Source organism: Salmo trutta, unplaced genomic scaffold, assembly GCF_901001165.1.
Source record: "Salmo trutta unplaced genomic scaffold, fSalTru1.1, whole genome shotgun sequence".
In the NCBI taxonomy this organism is placed as follows: Eukaryota; Metazoa; Chordata; class Actinopteri; order Salmoniformes; family Salmonidae; genus Salmo; species Salmo trutta.
The window spans coordinates 9,853-24,872 of record NW_021823291.1 but is presented as its reverse complement, the minus strand read 5'-3'; the positions used below and the strand labels follow the sequence as shown (position 1 = coordinate 24,872).

The window sequence follows — 15,020 nt, the reverse complement described above, 5'->3', positions numbered from 1 at the left end:
TTTCTTTGTTTCTAGCCATTTTGAGCCTGTAACCAAACCCACAAATGCTGATGCTCCAGATACTCAATTAGTCTAAAGCAGGCCAGTTTTATTGCTTCTTTAATCAAAACAACAGTTTTCAGCTGTGCTAACATAATTGCAAAAGGCTCTTCTAATGATCAATTAGCCTTTTAAAATTATAAACTTGGATTAGCTAACACAATGTGCCATTGGAACACAGGAGTGATGGTTGCTGATAATGGGCCTCTGTACGCCTATGTAGATATTCCATAAAACAAAATCTGCCATTTCCAGCTACAATAGTAATTTACAACATTAACAATGTCTACACTGTATTTCTGATCAATTTGATGTTATTTTTAATGGACCAAAAATGTGCTTTTCTTTCAAAAACAAGGACATTTCTAAGTGACCCCAAACTTTAGAATATACCTTTATTATTGCCCAAACCCTACCACCCCTCCCCCAATTGGAGTAAACTAATGAACAGTAACACTTGGGCTTCTACCTTCAGTTTATACATACTATACACATTTTACAGACACAATCTATCTTACAATATTTATACACTGCTCAAAAAAATAAAGGGAACACTTAAACAACACATCCTAGATCTGAATGAAATAAATAATCTTATTAAATACTTTTTTCTTTACATAGTTGAATGTGCTGACAACAAAATCACACAAAAAGAATCAATGGAAATCCAATTTATCAACCCATGGAGGTCTGGATTTGGAGTCACACTCAAAATTAAAGTGGAAAACCACACTACAGGCTGATCCAACTTTGATGTAATGTCCTTAAAACAAGTCAAAATGAGGCTCAGTAGTGTGTGTGGCCTCCACGTGCCTGTATGACCTCCTTACAACGCCTGGGCATGCTCTTGATGAGGTGGTGGATGGTCTCCTGAGGGATCTCCTCCCAGACCTGGACTAAAGCATCCGCCAACTCCTGGACAGTCTGTGGTGCAACGTGGCGTTGGTGGATGGAGCGAGACATGATGTCCCAGATGTGCTCAATTGGATTCAGGTCTGGGGAACGGGCGGGCCAGTCCATAGCATCAATGCCTTCCTCTTGCAGGAACTGCTGACACACTCCAGCCACATGAGGTCTAGCATTGTCTTGCATTAGGAGGAACCCAGGGCCAACCGCACCAGCATATGGTCTCACAAGGTGTCTGAGGATCTCATCTCGGTACCTAATGGCAGTCAGGCTACCTCTGGCGAGCACATGGAGGGCTGTGCGGCCCCCCAAAGAAATGCCACCCCACACCATGACTGACCCACCGCCAAACCGGTCATGCTGGAGGATGTTGCAGGCAGCAGAACGTTCTCCACGGCGTCTCCAGACTCTGTCACGTCTGTCACGTGCTCAGTGTGAACCTGCTTTCATCTGTGAAGAGCACAGGGCGCCAGTGGCAAATTTGCCAATCTTGGTGTTCTCTGGCAAATGCCAAACGTCCTGCACGGTGTTGGGCTGTAAGCACAACCCCCACCTGTGGACGTTGGGCCCTCATACCACCCTCATGGAGTCTGTTTCTGACCGTTTGAGCAGACACATGCACATTTGTGGCCTGCTGGAGGTAATTTTGCAGGGCTCTGGCAGTGCTCCTCCTGCTCCTCCTTGCACAAAGGCGGAGGTAGCGGTCCTGCTGCTGGGTTGTTGCCCTCCTACGGCCTCCTCATGTCTCCTGATGTACTGGCCTGTCTCCTGGTAGCGCCTCCATGCTCTGGACACTACGCTGACAGACACAGCAAACCTTCATGCCACAGCTCGCATTGATGTGCCATCCTGGATGAGCTGCACTACCTGAGCCACTTGTGTGGGTTGTAGACTCCGTCTCATGCTACCACTAGAGTGAAAGCACCGCCAGCATTCAAAAGTGACCAAAACATCAGTCAGGAAGCATAGGGACTGAGAAGTGGTATGTGGTCACCACCTGCTGAACCACTCCTTTATTGGGGGTGTCTTGCTTATTGCCTATCATTTCCACCTGTTGTCTATTCCATTTGCACAACAGCATGTGAAATTTATTGTCAATCAGTGTTGCTTCCTAAGTGGACAGTTTGATTTCACAGAAGTGTGATTGACTTGGAGTTACATTGTGTTGTTTAAGTGTTCCCTTTATTTTTTTGAGCAGCGTATTTTGTTTGTTTTTAGTCCTGGTCTTCCTCTATTTCTGATGTCCATCCAGTTTGATTTCTATTTGTAACTGTGCTATTTCACAACATTTCTGAACCTATATACATTTTACAGACCCCGTATGTTTTACATTGGTTATCTTGTTGTTATTAGTCCCACCCTACTGACTGGGGGACATATGGCTGATCTCCATCATACTACTGACTGGGGGACATATGGCTGATCTCCATCACACTACTGACTGGGGGACATATGGCTGATCTCCATCACACTACTGACTGGGGGACATATGGCTGATCTCCATCACACTACTGACTGGGGGACATATGGCTGATCTCCATCATACTGCTGACTGAGGGACATATGGCTGATCTCCATCATACTACTGACTGGGGGACACACGGCTGATCTCCATCATACTACTGACTGGGGGACATATGGCTGATCTCCATCATACTGCTGACTGAGGGACATATGGCTGATCTCCATCATACTACTGACTGGGGGACAAACGGCTGATCTCCATCATACTGCTGACTGGGGGACATATGGCTGATCTCCATCATACTACTGACTGGGGGACATACGGCTGATCTCCATCATACTACTGACTGGGGGACATATGGCTGATCTCCTTCATACTGCTGACTGAGGGACATATGGCTGATCTCCATCATACTACTGACTGGGGGACATATGGCTGATCTCCATCATACTACTGACTGGGGGACATAGGGCTGATCTCCATCATACTACTGACTGGGGGGGATATGGCTGATCTCCATCATACTACTGACTGGGGGACATATGGCTGATCTCCATCATACTACTGACTGGGGGACATATGGCTGATCTCCATCACACTACTGACTGGGGGACATATGGCTGATCTCCATCATACTACTGACTGGGGGACATATGGCTGATCTCCATCATACTACTGACTGGGGGACATACGGCTGATCTCCATCATACTATTGACTGGGGGACATATGGCTGATCTCCATCACACTACTGACTGGGGGACATACAGCTGATCTCCATATCATACTACTGACTGGGGGACATATGGCTGATCTCCATCACACTACTGACTGGGGGACATATGGCTGATCTCCATCACACTACTGACTGGGGGACATATGGCTGATCTCCATCACACTACTGACTGGGGGACATATGGCTGATCTCCATCACACTACTGACTGGGGGACATATGGCTGATCTCCATCACACTACTGACTGGGGGATATATGGCTGATCTCCATATCATACTACAGACTGGGGGACATATGGCTGATCTCCATCATACTACTGACTGAGGGACATATGGCTGATCTCCATCATACTACTGACTGAGGGACATATGGCTGATCTCCATCATACTACTGACTGAGGGACATATGGCTGATCTCCATCATACTACTGACTGAGGGACATATGGCTGATCTCCATCATACTACTGACTGGGGGACATATGGCTGATCTCCATCATACTACTGACTAGGGGACATATGTTTGACTGTCATCTTTATTATGATCTACACTGCACCTGGATGGATAAATGGATTTGCTTTTCATTTATCACCTGTAACTTTAATGAAGATATAACAGTATATTTGGGTAATAGGACGGCTATTTCACAATCCATAAACTATGAGAACAGTGTGTTTCCTGCAAACAAAGCAACTTAAATCCCTAGTGAGGACTGTTTAAGACAACATGGCTAAGAGAGGTCCATCAGTGAGCTAGTCCCACCCAAAATAACCCTAATGGGTGAGCTGAAGACTGGACCAACCTGTGTGTGTGTGTGTGTGTGTGTGTGTGTGTGTGTGTGTGTGTGTGTGTGTGTGTGTGTGTGTGTGTGTGTGTGTGTGTGTGTGTGTGTGTGTGTGTGTGTGTGTGTGTGTGTGTGTGTGTGTGTGTGTACAGGCATTTTGTGGGTCCCCCCACCAAGGGATCCAAAAAATATTGTGGCCCCTCTCTTGAACGTTAAAGTACATGCCCTGCAGTTCTACACATTTTGCCATGTTAAGCCCTAACCCCTAACCCCTAACTCTAACCCCTAACCCTAACCCTTAACCCCAACCCCTAACCCTTAACCCCTAACCCCAACCCTTAACCCTAACCCCTAACCCTTAACCCCTAACCCCTAACTCTAACCCCTAACCCTAACCCTAACCCCTAAACCCTAACCCCTAACCCTAACCCCTAAACCTAACCCTAATCCCTAACCCTAACCCTAACCCCTAACCCCTAACCCTAACCCCTAACCCTAACCCTAACCCCTAACCCTAACCCATGTTAATGATATCTGAGTGATTCTGACTAATAACATCTAAACACTGTTAGCTGACAAGGCTGATTGAGGGTCAGTGACTGACAGAACAAGTGAAAAACGGCTGATGCACAACCACATTTAAAACGTGCACCTTGTGTATTCTACTAATTTAACTCTCAACAGTAAGTTGAGACCCCGACTGAGTTTTCCCCAAAAAAATAATATGGTTCCATGTTTGGGGTCGGCGACCGCTCATGTCGCTTATGCCTGCAGCCGGCCCTGTGTGTCTTTCCAGTAGTCCTAATGGTGGATTTAAAGAAAAACTCCAGCCTAGTAAATTAATCCTTGTGTAAACTGTAGGTGGAGTCCTCCCTTCAGGAGTTGATTTAAAACTAACAACATGGACCCCAACCCTTAATCCTCCTGCAGACACACCTATAGAGGTCTGTATAAAAGCCCAGGACTGACCAGACAGAATCACACATCAAGAATCAAGACTCAAGGAGCCATCCAGAGTATCTCCACTGCCAGATCCAAGAAGCCATCCAGAGTCTGTCCACTGCCAGATCCAAGGAGCCATCCAGAGTATCTCCACACATTGAAATGGAGCAAAGCCCCTCTCTCGCCATCCTGCTGCTGGTACTGGGCCTCTCTCAGGCCCAAATGGACCACAGTGGACCAGCCATGTGGACAGACCACCTTGAGGCTGTAGACATCACTGAGAGAATTCTGAGCGCTAATAACGGCTCTGATGAGATGCTGATGGAGGGAGACCTGGTGGTACCAAGAACCAGAAACGCCATGCTGTGCATGCAAGGAGGAAACAGCTGCCTGTGGAACAAAGCCTCTAGCGGATATGTTGAAGTGCCCTACATAACAGAAGACAGCAGATTCACTCCCTCCGACAGGAAGGAGATTGAGGACGCCGTCCAGTCGTTCCACAGCAAGACCTGCGTTCGCTTTGTGCCACGTGGCAACCAGAAAGACTACATCAGCTTTGAGAGTCTGAACGGCTGTTACTCCTCTCTCGGGAGAATTGGAGGGAAACAGACGGTCTCTGTTAACAGCGTCGGCTGCATCTTTCTCGGCATCATTCAGCACGAGACCCTCCACGCTCTGGGCTTCCAGCACGAGCAAACCAGGAGCGACCGTGACCAGTACGTCAGGATCAACTGGAGTAATATCGATTCTGACATGGCCTATAACTTCGATAAACAAAACACCAAGAACCTGAACACTCCCTATGACTACAGCTCTGTCATGCACTATGGAAAAACAGCCTTCTCTATCAACGGGAAGGACACCATCACCCCCATCCCCAACCCCAACGTGTCCATTGGCCAGAGACAGGGGGTGTCCACCACTGACATCCTGAGGATCAACCGACTCTACAGCTGCTGAGAGGAAGACATCCAGCACAGGACGAGGAGAGTAAGGTGAAGATGTCTACAATACATCTGACACATTATCCAGTGTCCTGTTCGTTCAAATCATCAGCCCGTGTGTTATTCACAATAATTCACGGCTTCTCATGCCTTAATGCCTTATCGTATTTAGATGAAATAAATATTTTGTAGTACAGAACAATGTGGTTTTCTGTATCACTTTGGATTGAAACAGAAATAAAAGCATTTGAAAAAACATTATTGAATCTTCTTGTGTTTTTCTGATGACACTGTGGTGCTGGATTTATGTTGACATGTTTCCTCCGATGTTTCTGGAAGTTGCTGTTAGCCTGGTTCTAGCCTGCTGTTAGCCTGGTTCTAGCCTGCTGTTAGCCTGGTTCTAGCCTGCTGGTAGCCTGGTTCTAGCCTGCTGGTAGCCTGGTTCTAGTCTGCTGGTAGCCTGGTTCTAGCCTGCTGGTAGCCTGGTTCTAGCCTGCTGGTAGCCTGGTTCTAGTCTGCTGGTAGCCTGGTTCTAGCCTGCTGGTAGCCTGGTTATAGTCTGCTGGTAGCCTGGTTCTAGTCTGCTGGTAGCCTGGTTCTAGCCTGCTGTTAGCCTGGTTCTAGCCTGCTGTTAGCCTGGTTCTAGCCTGCTGGTAGCCTGGTTCTAGCCTGCTGGTAGCCTGGTTCTAGTCTGCTGGTAGCCTGGTTCTAGTCTGCTGGTAGCCTGGTTCTAGCCTGCTGGTAGCCTGGTTCTAGTCTGCTGGTAGCCTGGTTCTAGCCTGCCGGATAGCCTGGTTATAGTCTGCTGGTAGCCTGGTTCTAGCCTGCTGGTAGCCTGGTTCTAGTCTAACGGTAGCCTGGTTCTAGTCTAACGGTAGCCTGGTTCTAGTCTGGCGGTAGCCTGGTTCTAGTCTGCTGGTAGCCTGGTTCTAGCCAGCTGGTAGCCTGGTTCTAGCCTGCTGGTAGCCTGGTTCTAGCCTGCTGGTAGCTTAGTTCTAGTCTGCTGGTATCCTGGTTCTAGTCTGCAGGTAGCCTGGTTCTAGCCTGCTGGTAGCCTGGTTCTAGTCTAACGGTAGCCTGGTTCTAGTCTGGCGGTAGCCTGGTTCTAGTCTGCTGGTAGCCTGGTTCTAGCCTGCTGTTAGCCTGGTTCTAGTCTTCTGTTAGCCTGGTTCTAGCCTGCTGGTAGCCTGGTTCTAGTCTGGTGGTAGCCTGGTTCTAGCCTGCTGTTAGCCTGGTTCTAGCCTGCTGTTAGCCTGGTTCTAGCCTGCTGGTAGCCTAGTTCTAGTCTAACGGTAGCCTGGTTCTAGTCTAACGGTAGCCTGGTTCTAGCCTGCAGGTAGCCTGGTTCTAGCCTGCTGGTAGCCTGGTTCTAGTCTGCTGTTAGCCTGGTTCTAGCCTGCTGGTAGCCTGGTTCTAGTCTGCAGGTAGCCTGGTTCTAGCCTGCTGGTAGCCTGGTTCTAGTCTAACGGTAGCCTGGTTCTAGTCTAACGGTAGCCTGGTTCTAGCCTGCTGGTAGCCTGGTTCTAGTCTAACGGTAGCCTGGTTCTAGTCTGCTGGTAGCCTGGTTCTAGTCTGCTGGTAGCCTGGTTCTAGCCTGCTGTTAGCCTGGTTCTAGCCTGCTATTAGCCTGGTTCTAGCCTGCTGGTAGCCTGGTTCTAGCCTGCTGGTAGCCTGGTTCTAGTCTGCTGGTAGCCAGGTTCTAGCCTGCTGGTAGCCTGGTTCTAGCCTGCTGGTAGCCTGGTTCTAGTCTGCTGGTAGCCAGGTTCTAGCCTGCTGGTAGCCTGGTTCTAGCCTGCTGGTAGCCTGGTTCTAGTCTGCTGGTAGCCTAGTTCTAGTCTGCTGGTAGCCTGGTTCTAGTCTGCAGGTAGCCTGGTTCTAGCCTGCTGGTAGCCTGGTTCTAGTCTGGCGGTAGCCTGGTTCTAGTCTGCTGGTAGCCTGGTTCTAGCCTGCTGGTAGCCTGGTTCTAGTCTGCTGGTAGCCTGGTTCTAGTCTGCTGGTAGCCTGGTTCTAGTCTGCTGGTAGCTTGGTTCTAGTCTGCTGGTAGCCTGGTTCTAGTCTGCAGGTAGCCTGGTTCTAGCCTGCTGGTAGCCTGGTTCTAGTCTGACGGTAGCCTGGTTCTAGTCTGGCGGTAGCCTGGTTCTAGTCTGCTGGTAGCCTGGTTCTAGCCTGCTGGTAGCCTGGTTCTAGTCTGCAGGTAGCCTGGTTCTAGCCTGCTGGTAGCCTGGTTCTAGTCTAACGGTAGGCTGGTTCTAGCCTGCAGATAGCCTGGTTCTAGCCTGCAGGTAGCCTGGTTCTAGCCTGCTGGTAGCCTGGTTCTAGTCTGCTGGTAGCCTGGTTCTAGTCTGCTGGTAGCCTGGTTCTAGTCTGCTGGTAGCCTGGTTCTAGTCTGCTGGTAGCCTGGTTCTAGTCTGCAGGTAGCCTGGTTCTAGCCTGCTGGTAGCCTGGTTCTAGTCTAACGGTAGCCTGGTTCTAGTCTGGCGGTAGCCTGGTTCTAGTCTGCTGGTAGCCTGGTTCTAGCCTGCTGGTAGCCTGGTTCTAGTCTGCAGGTAGCCTGGTTCTAGCCTGCTGGTAGCCTGGTTCTAGTCTAACGGTAGCCTGGTTCTAGCCTGCAGGCAGCCTGGTTCTAGCCTGCTGGTAGCCTGGTTCTAGTCTGCAGGTAGCCTGGTTCTAGCCTGCTGGTAGCCTGGTTCTAGCCTAACGGTAGCCTGGTTTTAGTCTAATGGTAGCCTGGTTCTAGTCTAACGGTAGCCTGGTTCTAGTCTGCAGGTAGCCTGGTTCTAGCCTAACGGTAGCCTGGTTTTAGTTTAACGGTAGCCTGGTTCTAGCCTAACGGTAGCCTGGTTCTAGTCTAATGGTAGCCTGGTTCTAGTCTAACGGTAGCCTGGTTCTAGCCTAACGGTAACCTGGTTCTAGTCTGCTGGTAGCCTGGTTCTAGCCTGCTGGTAGCCTGGTTCTAGTCTAATGGTAGCCTGGTTCTAGTCTGCTGGTAGCCTGGTTATAGTCTGCTGGTAGCCTGGTTCTAGTCTGCTGGTAGCCAGGTTCTCTGGTTATTAGGTCTCTGTAGTCACTGTGTCATTAGACCTCTGTAGTCACTGTGTCATTAGGCCTCTGTAGTCACTGTGTCATTAGGCCTCTGTAGTCACTGTGACATTAGACCTCTGTAGTGACTGTGTCATTAGGCCTCTGTAGTCACTGTGTCATTAGGTCTCTGTAGTCACTGTGTCATTAGGTCTCTGTAGTCACTGTGTCATTAGGTCTCTGTAGTCACTGTGTCATTAGACCTCTGTAGTCACTGTGTCATTAGGCCTCTGTAGTCACTGTGTCATTAGACCTCTGTAGTCACTGTGTCATTAGACCTCTGTAGTCACTGTGTTATTAGGTCTCTGTAGTCACTGTGTTATTAGGTCTCTGTAGTCACTGTGTCATTAGGCCTCTGTAGTCAGTGTGTCATTAGGTCTCTGTAGTCACTGTGTCATTAGGTCTCTGTAGTCACTGTGTCATTAGGCCTCTGTAGTCACTGTGTCATTAGACATCTTTAGTCAGTGTGTCATTAGGCCTCTGTAGTCACTGTGTCATTAGGCCTCTGTAGTCACTGTGTCATTAGACCTCTGTAGTCACTGTGTCATTAGATCTCTGTAGTCAGTGTGTCATTAGGCTTCTGTAGTCACTGTGTCATTAGGTCTCTGTAGTCACTGTGTCATTAGGCCTCTGTGGTCACTGTGTCATTAGGCCTCTGTAGTCTCTGTGTCATTAGGTCTCAGTAGTCCCTGTGTCATTAGGCCTCTGTAGTCACTGTGTCATTAGGCCTCTGTAGTCCCTGTGTCATTAGGTCTCTGTAGTCACTGTGTCATTAGGGCTCTGTAGTCCCTGTGTCATTAGGTCTCTGTAGTCACTGTGTCATTAGGCCTCTGTAGTCACTGTGTCATTAGGCCTCTGTAGTCACTGTGTCATTAGACCTCTGTAGTCACTGTGTCATTAGGTCTCTGTAGTCAGTGTGTCATTAGGCCTCTGTAGTCAGTGTGTCATTAGGTTTCTGTAGTCACTGTGTCATTAGGTCTCTGTAGTCAGTGTGTCATTAGACCTCTGTAGTCACTGTGTCATTAGGTCTCTGTAGTCACTGTGTCATTAGGTCTCTGTAGTCACTGTCTCATTAGGTCTCTGTAGTCACTGTGACATTAGACCTCTGTAGTCACTGTGTCATTAGACCTCTGTAGTCACTGTGTCATTAGGTCTCTGTAGTCACTGTGTCATTAGGTCTCTGTAGTCACTGTGTCATTAGACCTCTGTAGTCACTGTGTCATTAAGTCTCTGTAGTCACTGTGTCATTAGGCCTCTGTAGTCACTGTGTCATTAGGTCTCTGTAGTCCAGGGATAGTACTTGTTAGTTAGAGCCACATAGTTAATCCAGGGATAGTACTTGTTAGTTAGAGCCAGAGAGTTAATCCAGGGATAGTACTTGTTAGTTAGAGACAGAGAGTTAATCCAGGGATAGTACTTGTTAGTTAGAGCCACATAGTTAATCCAGGGATAGTACTTGTTAGTTAGAGCCAGAGAGTTAATCCAGGGATAGTACTTGTTAGTTAGAGCCAGAGAGTTAATCCAGGGATAGTACTTGTTAGTTAGAGCCAGAGAGTTAATCCAGGGATAGTACTTGTTAGTTAGAGACAGAGAGTTAATCCAGGGCTTGTACTTGTTAGTTAGAGACAGAGAGTTAATCCAGGGCTAGTACTTGTTAGTTAGAGACAGAGAGTTAATCCAGGGATAGTACTTGTTAGTTAGAGACAGAGAGTTAATCCAGGGCTTGTACTTGTTAGTTAGAGACAGAGAGTTAATCCAGGGCTAGTACTTGTTAGTTAGAGACAGAGAGTTAATCCAGGGATAGTACTTGTTAGTTAGAGCCACATAGTTAATCCAGGGTTTGTGCTTGTTAGTTAGAGACAGATAATGTTGTAAAGAATGGACTCATTATGATATAGTGTTGAATTGAGTTTTTCTTCTCATATACTAGCCACTGTATTCTGCCTGTTGTGCTGATGATAAATGACCTCATTACTCTCTGTTACTGTCCTCATCATTCTCTCTCAACACTTAAACCCTATGGGTCAGCAACTGGTGGCCCGCGTGCCAAAACCGGCCTGCCAGTCATTTGTTTTGGGCCCCCCAAAGCTTTTTGCAAAAAACATGACAATAATAATTGGTCCAAAAAGACTAAAACCGCCAGGAATTCAGCTAAAAAAAAAACTGTGATCGTTTATCAATGTAATCAAGCTATGAAATTACTGTTATTTCCAATTACAATCTCTTTTTGGGTCAATTTAGAGTGTAGGAATTATTGTCATTATGTTCCGTTCTCCCAACCATCCGCTCTGACATGAATCAGCCCTAGGCTGAATGTAGTTACCTATCTCTGCCCTATGGTGTGCGTTTCCAAACACATCACAGGACAACTAACAAGTAGTTAGTCATGTTCCAATAGGTTATATTGTCACTGATCAGGGAACCAACTTCAACTCCAAGCTCATAAAGCAGCATCACAGACAGCATGGCACAACCCCTTACCACCCTCAGACTGATGGGCTGGTTGAACGTTTCAGCCAGGTGTTCCTAGTTATTTTGTTCTAAAGCGTGTGGTCCTACTCACCTACAGTACATGCAGAGAGAACCTGCTAGAATTGTGGTTAGGTGTCAGGCGTGTGCGTACTTGTGGTGAAGTCAGGTGCAGGAGAGCAGAGAATTGTGGTTAGGTGTCAGGCGTGTGCGTACTTGTGGTGAAGTCAGGTGCAGGAGAGCAGAGAATTGTGGTTAGGTGTCAGGCGTGTGCGTACTTGTGGTGAAGTCAGGTGCAGGAGAGCAGAGAATTGTGAACAGGCGCGCACTTTATTTCGTCAGGGGAGAGATTACAGACGGACGCAGCTGCGTCAAAAAACCTCCAGCCAACAAGGCAAAGTGTAAAGCGCGCAAAAAACAGTCACAAAACATAAATGTTTAACAATTCAAACTAGCTTCGTGAAATAACACGGAAATAACGAACGCCAGCCTGAAGCGTTACAAAACACGTAACACACAAACAATCTCACACAAAGACATGAGGGGGAACAGAGGAATAAATACATGTAGTGTGATTGGCGAATGAAAACCAGGTGTGCAGGAAACAAGACAAAACAAATGGATACATGAAAAATGGAGCGGCGATGGCTAGAAAGCCGGTGACGTCGATAGCCGAACGCCGCCCGAAACAAGGAGAGGAGCCGACTTCAGAGGAAGTCGTGACTTTAAGGTTTATTGTGGTTAGTGAGTGGTAGTTAACTGACCTCTATATACAGTATAGAGAGGACTCACTACTTTCTTCCTAATGCATTAGGGTTATTGTGGTCAGGGAGTGGTAGTTAACTGACCTCTATATACAGTATAGAGAGGACTCACTACTTTCTTCCTAATGCATTAGGGTTATTGTGGTTAGGGAGTGGTAGTTAACTGACCTCTATATACAGTATAGAGAGGACTCACTGCTTTCTTCCTAATGCATTAGGGTTATTGTGGTCAGGGAGCGGTAGTTAACTGACCTCTATATACAGTTGTCATGACGTTGCCCTCTTTGAGTACAGGGAGGACAGTTGACCACCTCCCCCTTGCACCATCCCCCAACCTACCTCCCCCCACCCAGGCCCTGTGTGAAGAGGTGGTAAAATTCTAGGGAAGAATCTCCTGCCACATGGCCCATAGAGAGACACAGGAAATTCTTCCAACTCACAGAATTGGGGACCCGATCGACATTTATGTTCTGGAGAAGGTATAAAAGATTGGTGAAGAATCCAGCTACGAACTGGTCCGCTTGGTACAATTTTGTGATACTCAGAAGAGACAATATAGCCATATTACCATAATACTGTTTATATAATAGCCTCAGCTATTATATAGCTGAGGCTATATAACAGTTGGATGCAAGTTGGACTTGCATCCAACTGGTGGTATAAAATGTATTTATAAGGATAAAGCTATTTGTAATACGTTGAGATGCTGTGTACTGATGTTAATGTGATAGAATGTATTTCTGTTCAAAGCTTAAATCAGTCATCGGCACGCACCCCAGGGACACAGACAGGACCAGGCGTCATGTGACAAGCCTGTTCTATGTTCACTATAAAACCCCACCCTGATTTACTTTCTTCAGACCAGCTTACCTCAGAAGAGAGAGCCAAGGTTTGACCCCCAATTCCTGTACTGAAAGTTACCTATACCACATGGTTAAACTTTTAGACTATCGAGACCGACAGAATAAGAACAAGTCTTTGATATTAATTATTAGTCTGCAGCTAAGTAAATTATATCATTGAACGCGAAGACCAACGAAACATCCATTCTATAACGACATTAATGAATGTCGCTTTGAAAGATCCATTGATTGCAATTGTTCCCGAATGAGTGAGCGTTCATGTGCAAAGGATTAGCATATCAATTGTTAATATTAATGAACTCTGTGTGCCTCCTCAGCTGCCCTTTATGACCCTTTGTTTAACAAGACACCAGCCATGCCTGTTTAGCCCACTAGGGCATATTACTCTACCAATTCTTTGTGACGATAATTACTGTTTGTATGCTTTCTGTGAATTACTTAGTTTAGTAAATAAATGATTTTAAGACAATTGAAGTATGGATGACTCTTAGTAAAGACTGGGTTCGTGCAGATACAACAATTTACGACGTTTGGAATGAGACTGGACGCGAGGTAAAATACACCGTTTAAACCAGAAGATAATCGGCCTATACTATAATATAATATATAATGTTATAATATAGGAAAGTTATATTAGGAAAATTATAACTTTGTAATCTGAATATTTTCCTTGGTGCCCCGATCTCCTAGTTAATTACAGTTAAACGATTAATCAGTTTAATCGCGTAATAATAATTACAGGGAGTTATTTGATAAACATGTCTTCAGTTTAAAGGTGCCCAAAGACACGACACAGTATAGAGGAGTCACTGCTTTCTTCCTAATGCGTGTGGCTCCATATACAGAGAGGAGTAACAAGTTGTTCTGTTATTAATATGTATATTATATAAGGCTGATATCCTCACCTATTTACAGAGAGGAGTAACAAGTTGTTCTGTTATTAATATGTATATTATATAAGGTTGATATCCTCACCTATATACAGAGAGGAGTCTTTCCTCTTGACGTGGTCGTCTATGTAGGACACCCCTAGAGGCTGTACTGGCGTTGCCCCGATCCCCAGCAGTACCTGGGCCCCTATCAGCACCAGGTACATCATGTTGGTGTTGGACTTGTTCCCACACAGGAAGGCAGAGTCTCTGCCCTCAGTCCTGGTCATGTTGGAGCACACATCCCTTCCATCCTCAGCGTGCCACCCGTCCCCGGCCTCGTACTCATACTGGTGGGTCAGGAACTCTGGCAGGGCGGAGAGCAGCGCGCCCAGCGCCATGACCAGGCCCCCGCAGCCAATCAGACGCGGACGGTGGGCTTTTGCACCGAAGTAGCTGACAAATAGGATGAGGGCCAGGTTGCCGATCTCGAAGCTGCTGGCGATAACGCCCACGTCGGCGGACTGGAGGTTGAAGCGGCGCTCCAAGGTGGTCAGAACACTCACCTGGAATAGAAACACAACACAAGGATATATCTGTCTATGTAGTGTGGGGGAGAGGGATATCTGTCTATGTAGTGTGGGGGAGAGGGATATCTGTCTATGTAGTGTGGGGGAGAGGGCTATCTGTCTATGTAGTGTGGGGGAGAGGGATATCTGTCTATGTAGTGTGGGGGAGAGGGATATCTGTCTATGTAGTGTGGGGGAGAGGGATATCTGTCTATGTAGTGTGGGGGAGAGGGCTATCTGTTGTACACCTGTTGTATTCAGCATTTCACTGTGAGGTCTACTACACCTGTTGTATTCAGCATTTCACTGTAAGGTCTACTACACCTGTTGTATTCAGCATTTCACTGTGAGGTCTACTACACCTGTTGTATTCAGCATTCACTGTGAGGTCTACTACACCTGTTGTATTCAGCATTTCACTGTGAGGTCTACTACACCTGTTGTATTCAGCATTTCACTGTAAGGTCTACTACACCTGTTGTATTCAGCATTTCACTGTGAGGTCTACTACACCTGTTGTATTCAACATTTCACTGTGAGGTCTACTACACCTGTTGTATTCAGCATTTCACTGTAAGGTCTACTACACCTGTTGTA

General features: G+C 46.9%; 2 protein-coding genes across 2 annotated transcripts in view; one reads left to right on the top strand and one right to left on the bottom strand.

The window, feature by feature from the left end:
• LOC115190071 (solute carrier organic anion transporter family member 3A1-like) overlaps nucleotides 1–14,544 on the bottom strand; it is a gene marked incomplete at both ends in the record, with an annotated part of 31,338 nt that extends 16,794 nt beyond the window's left edge. Inside the window, one exon of the mRNA XM_029748549.1 lies at nucleotides 13,961–14,544. Within this exon, the coding sequence (XP_029604409.1) occupies nucleotides 13,961–14,544 (584 nt within the window). The remainder of the gene's footprint in view (nucleotides 1–13,960) is intronic.
• LOC115190072 (high choriolytic enzyme 1) lies at nucleotides 4,924–6,072 on the top strand. The gene has a single exon (XM_029748550.1). The coding sequence runs from the start codon at nucleotides 5,030–5,032 to the stop codon at nucleotides 5,825–5,827; it is 798 nt and encodes a 265-aa protein (XP_029604410.1). The 5' UTR covers nucleotides 4,924–5,029; the 3' UTR covers nucleotides 5,828–6,072.
• Nucleotides 14,545–15,020: the final 476 nt, after the last annotated feature.

Excerpts from the sequence above, each read along its gene's own strand:
- LOC115190072 (XM_029748550.1), top strand. The coding sequence starts at position 5,030 with ATGGAGCAAAGCCCCTCTCTCGCCATCCTGCTGCTGGTACTGGGCCTC.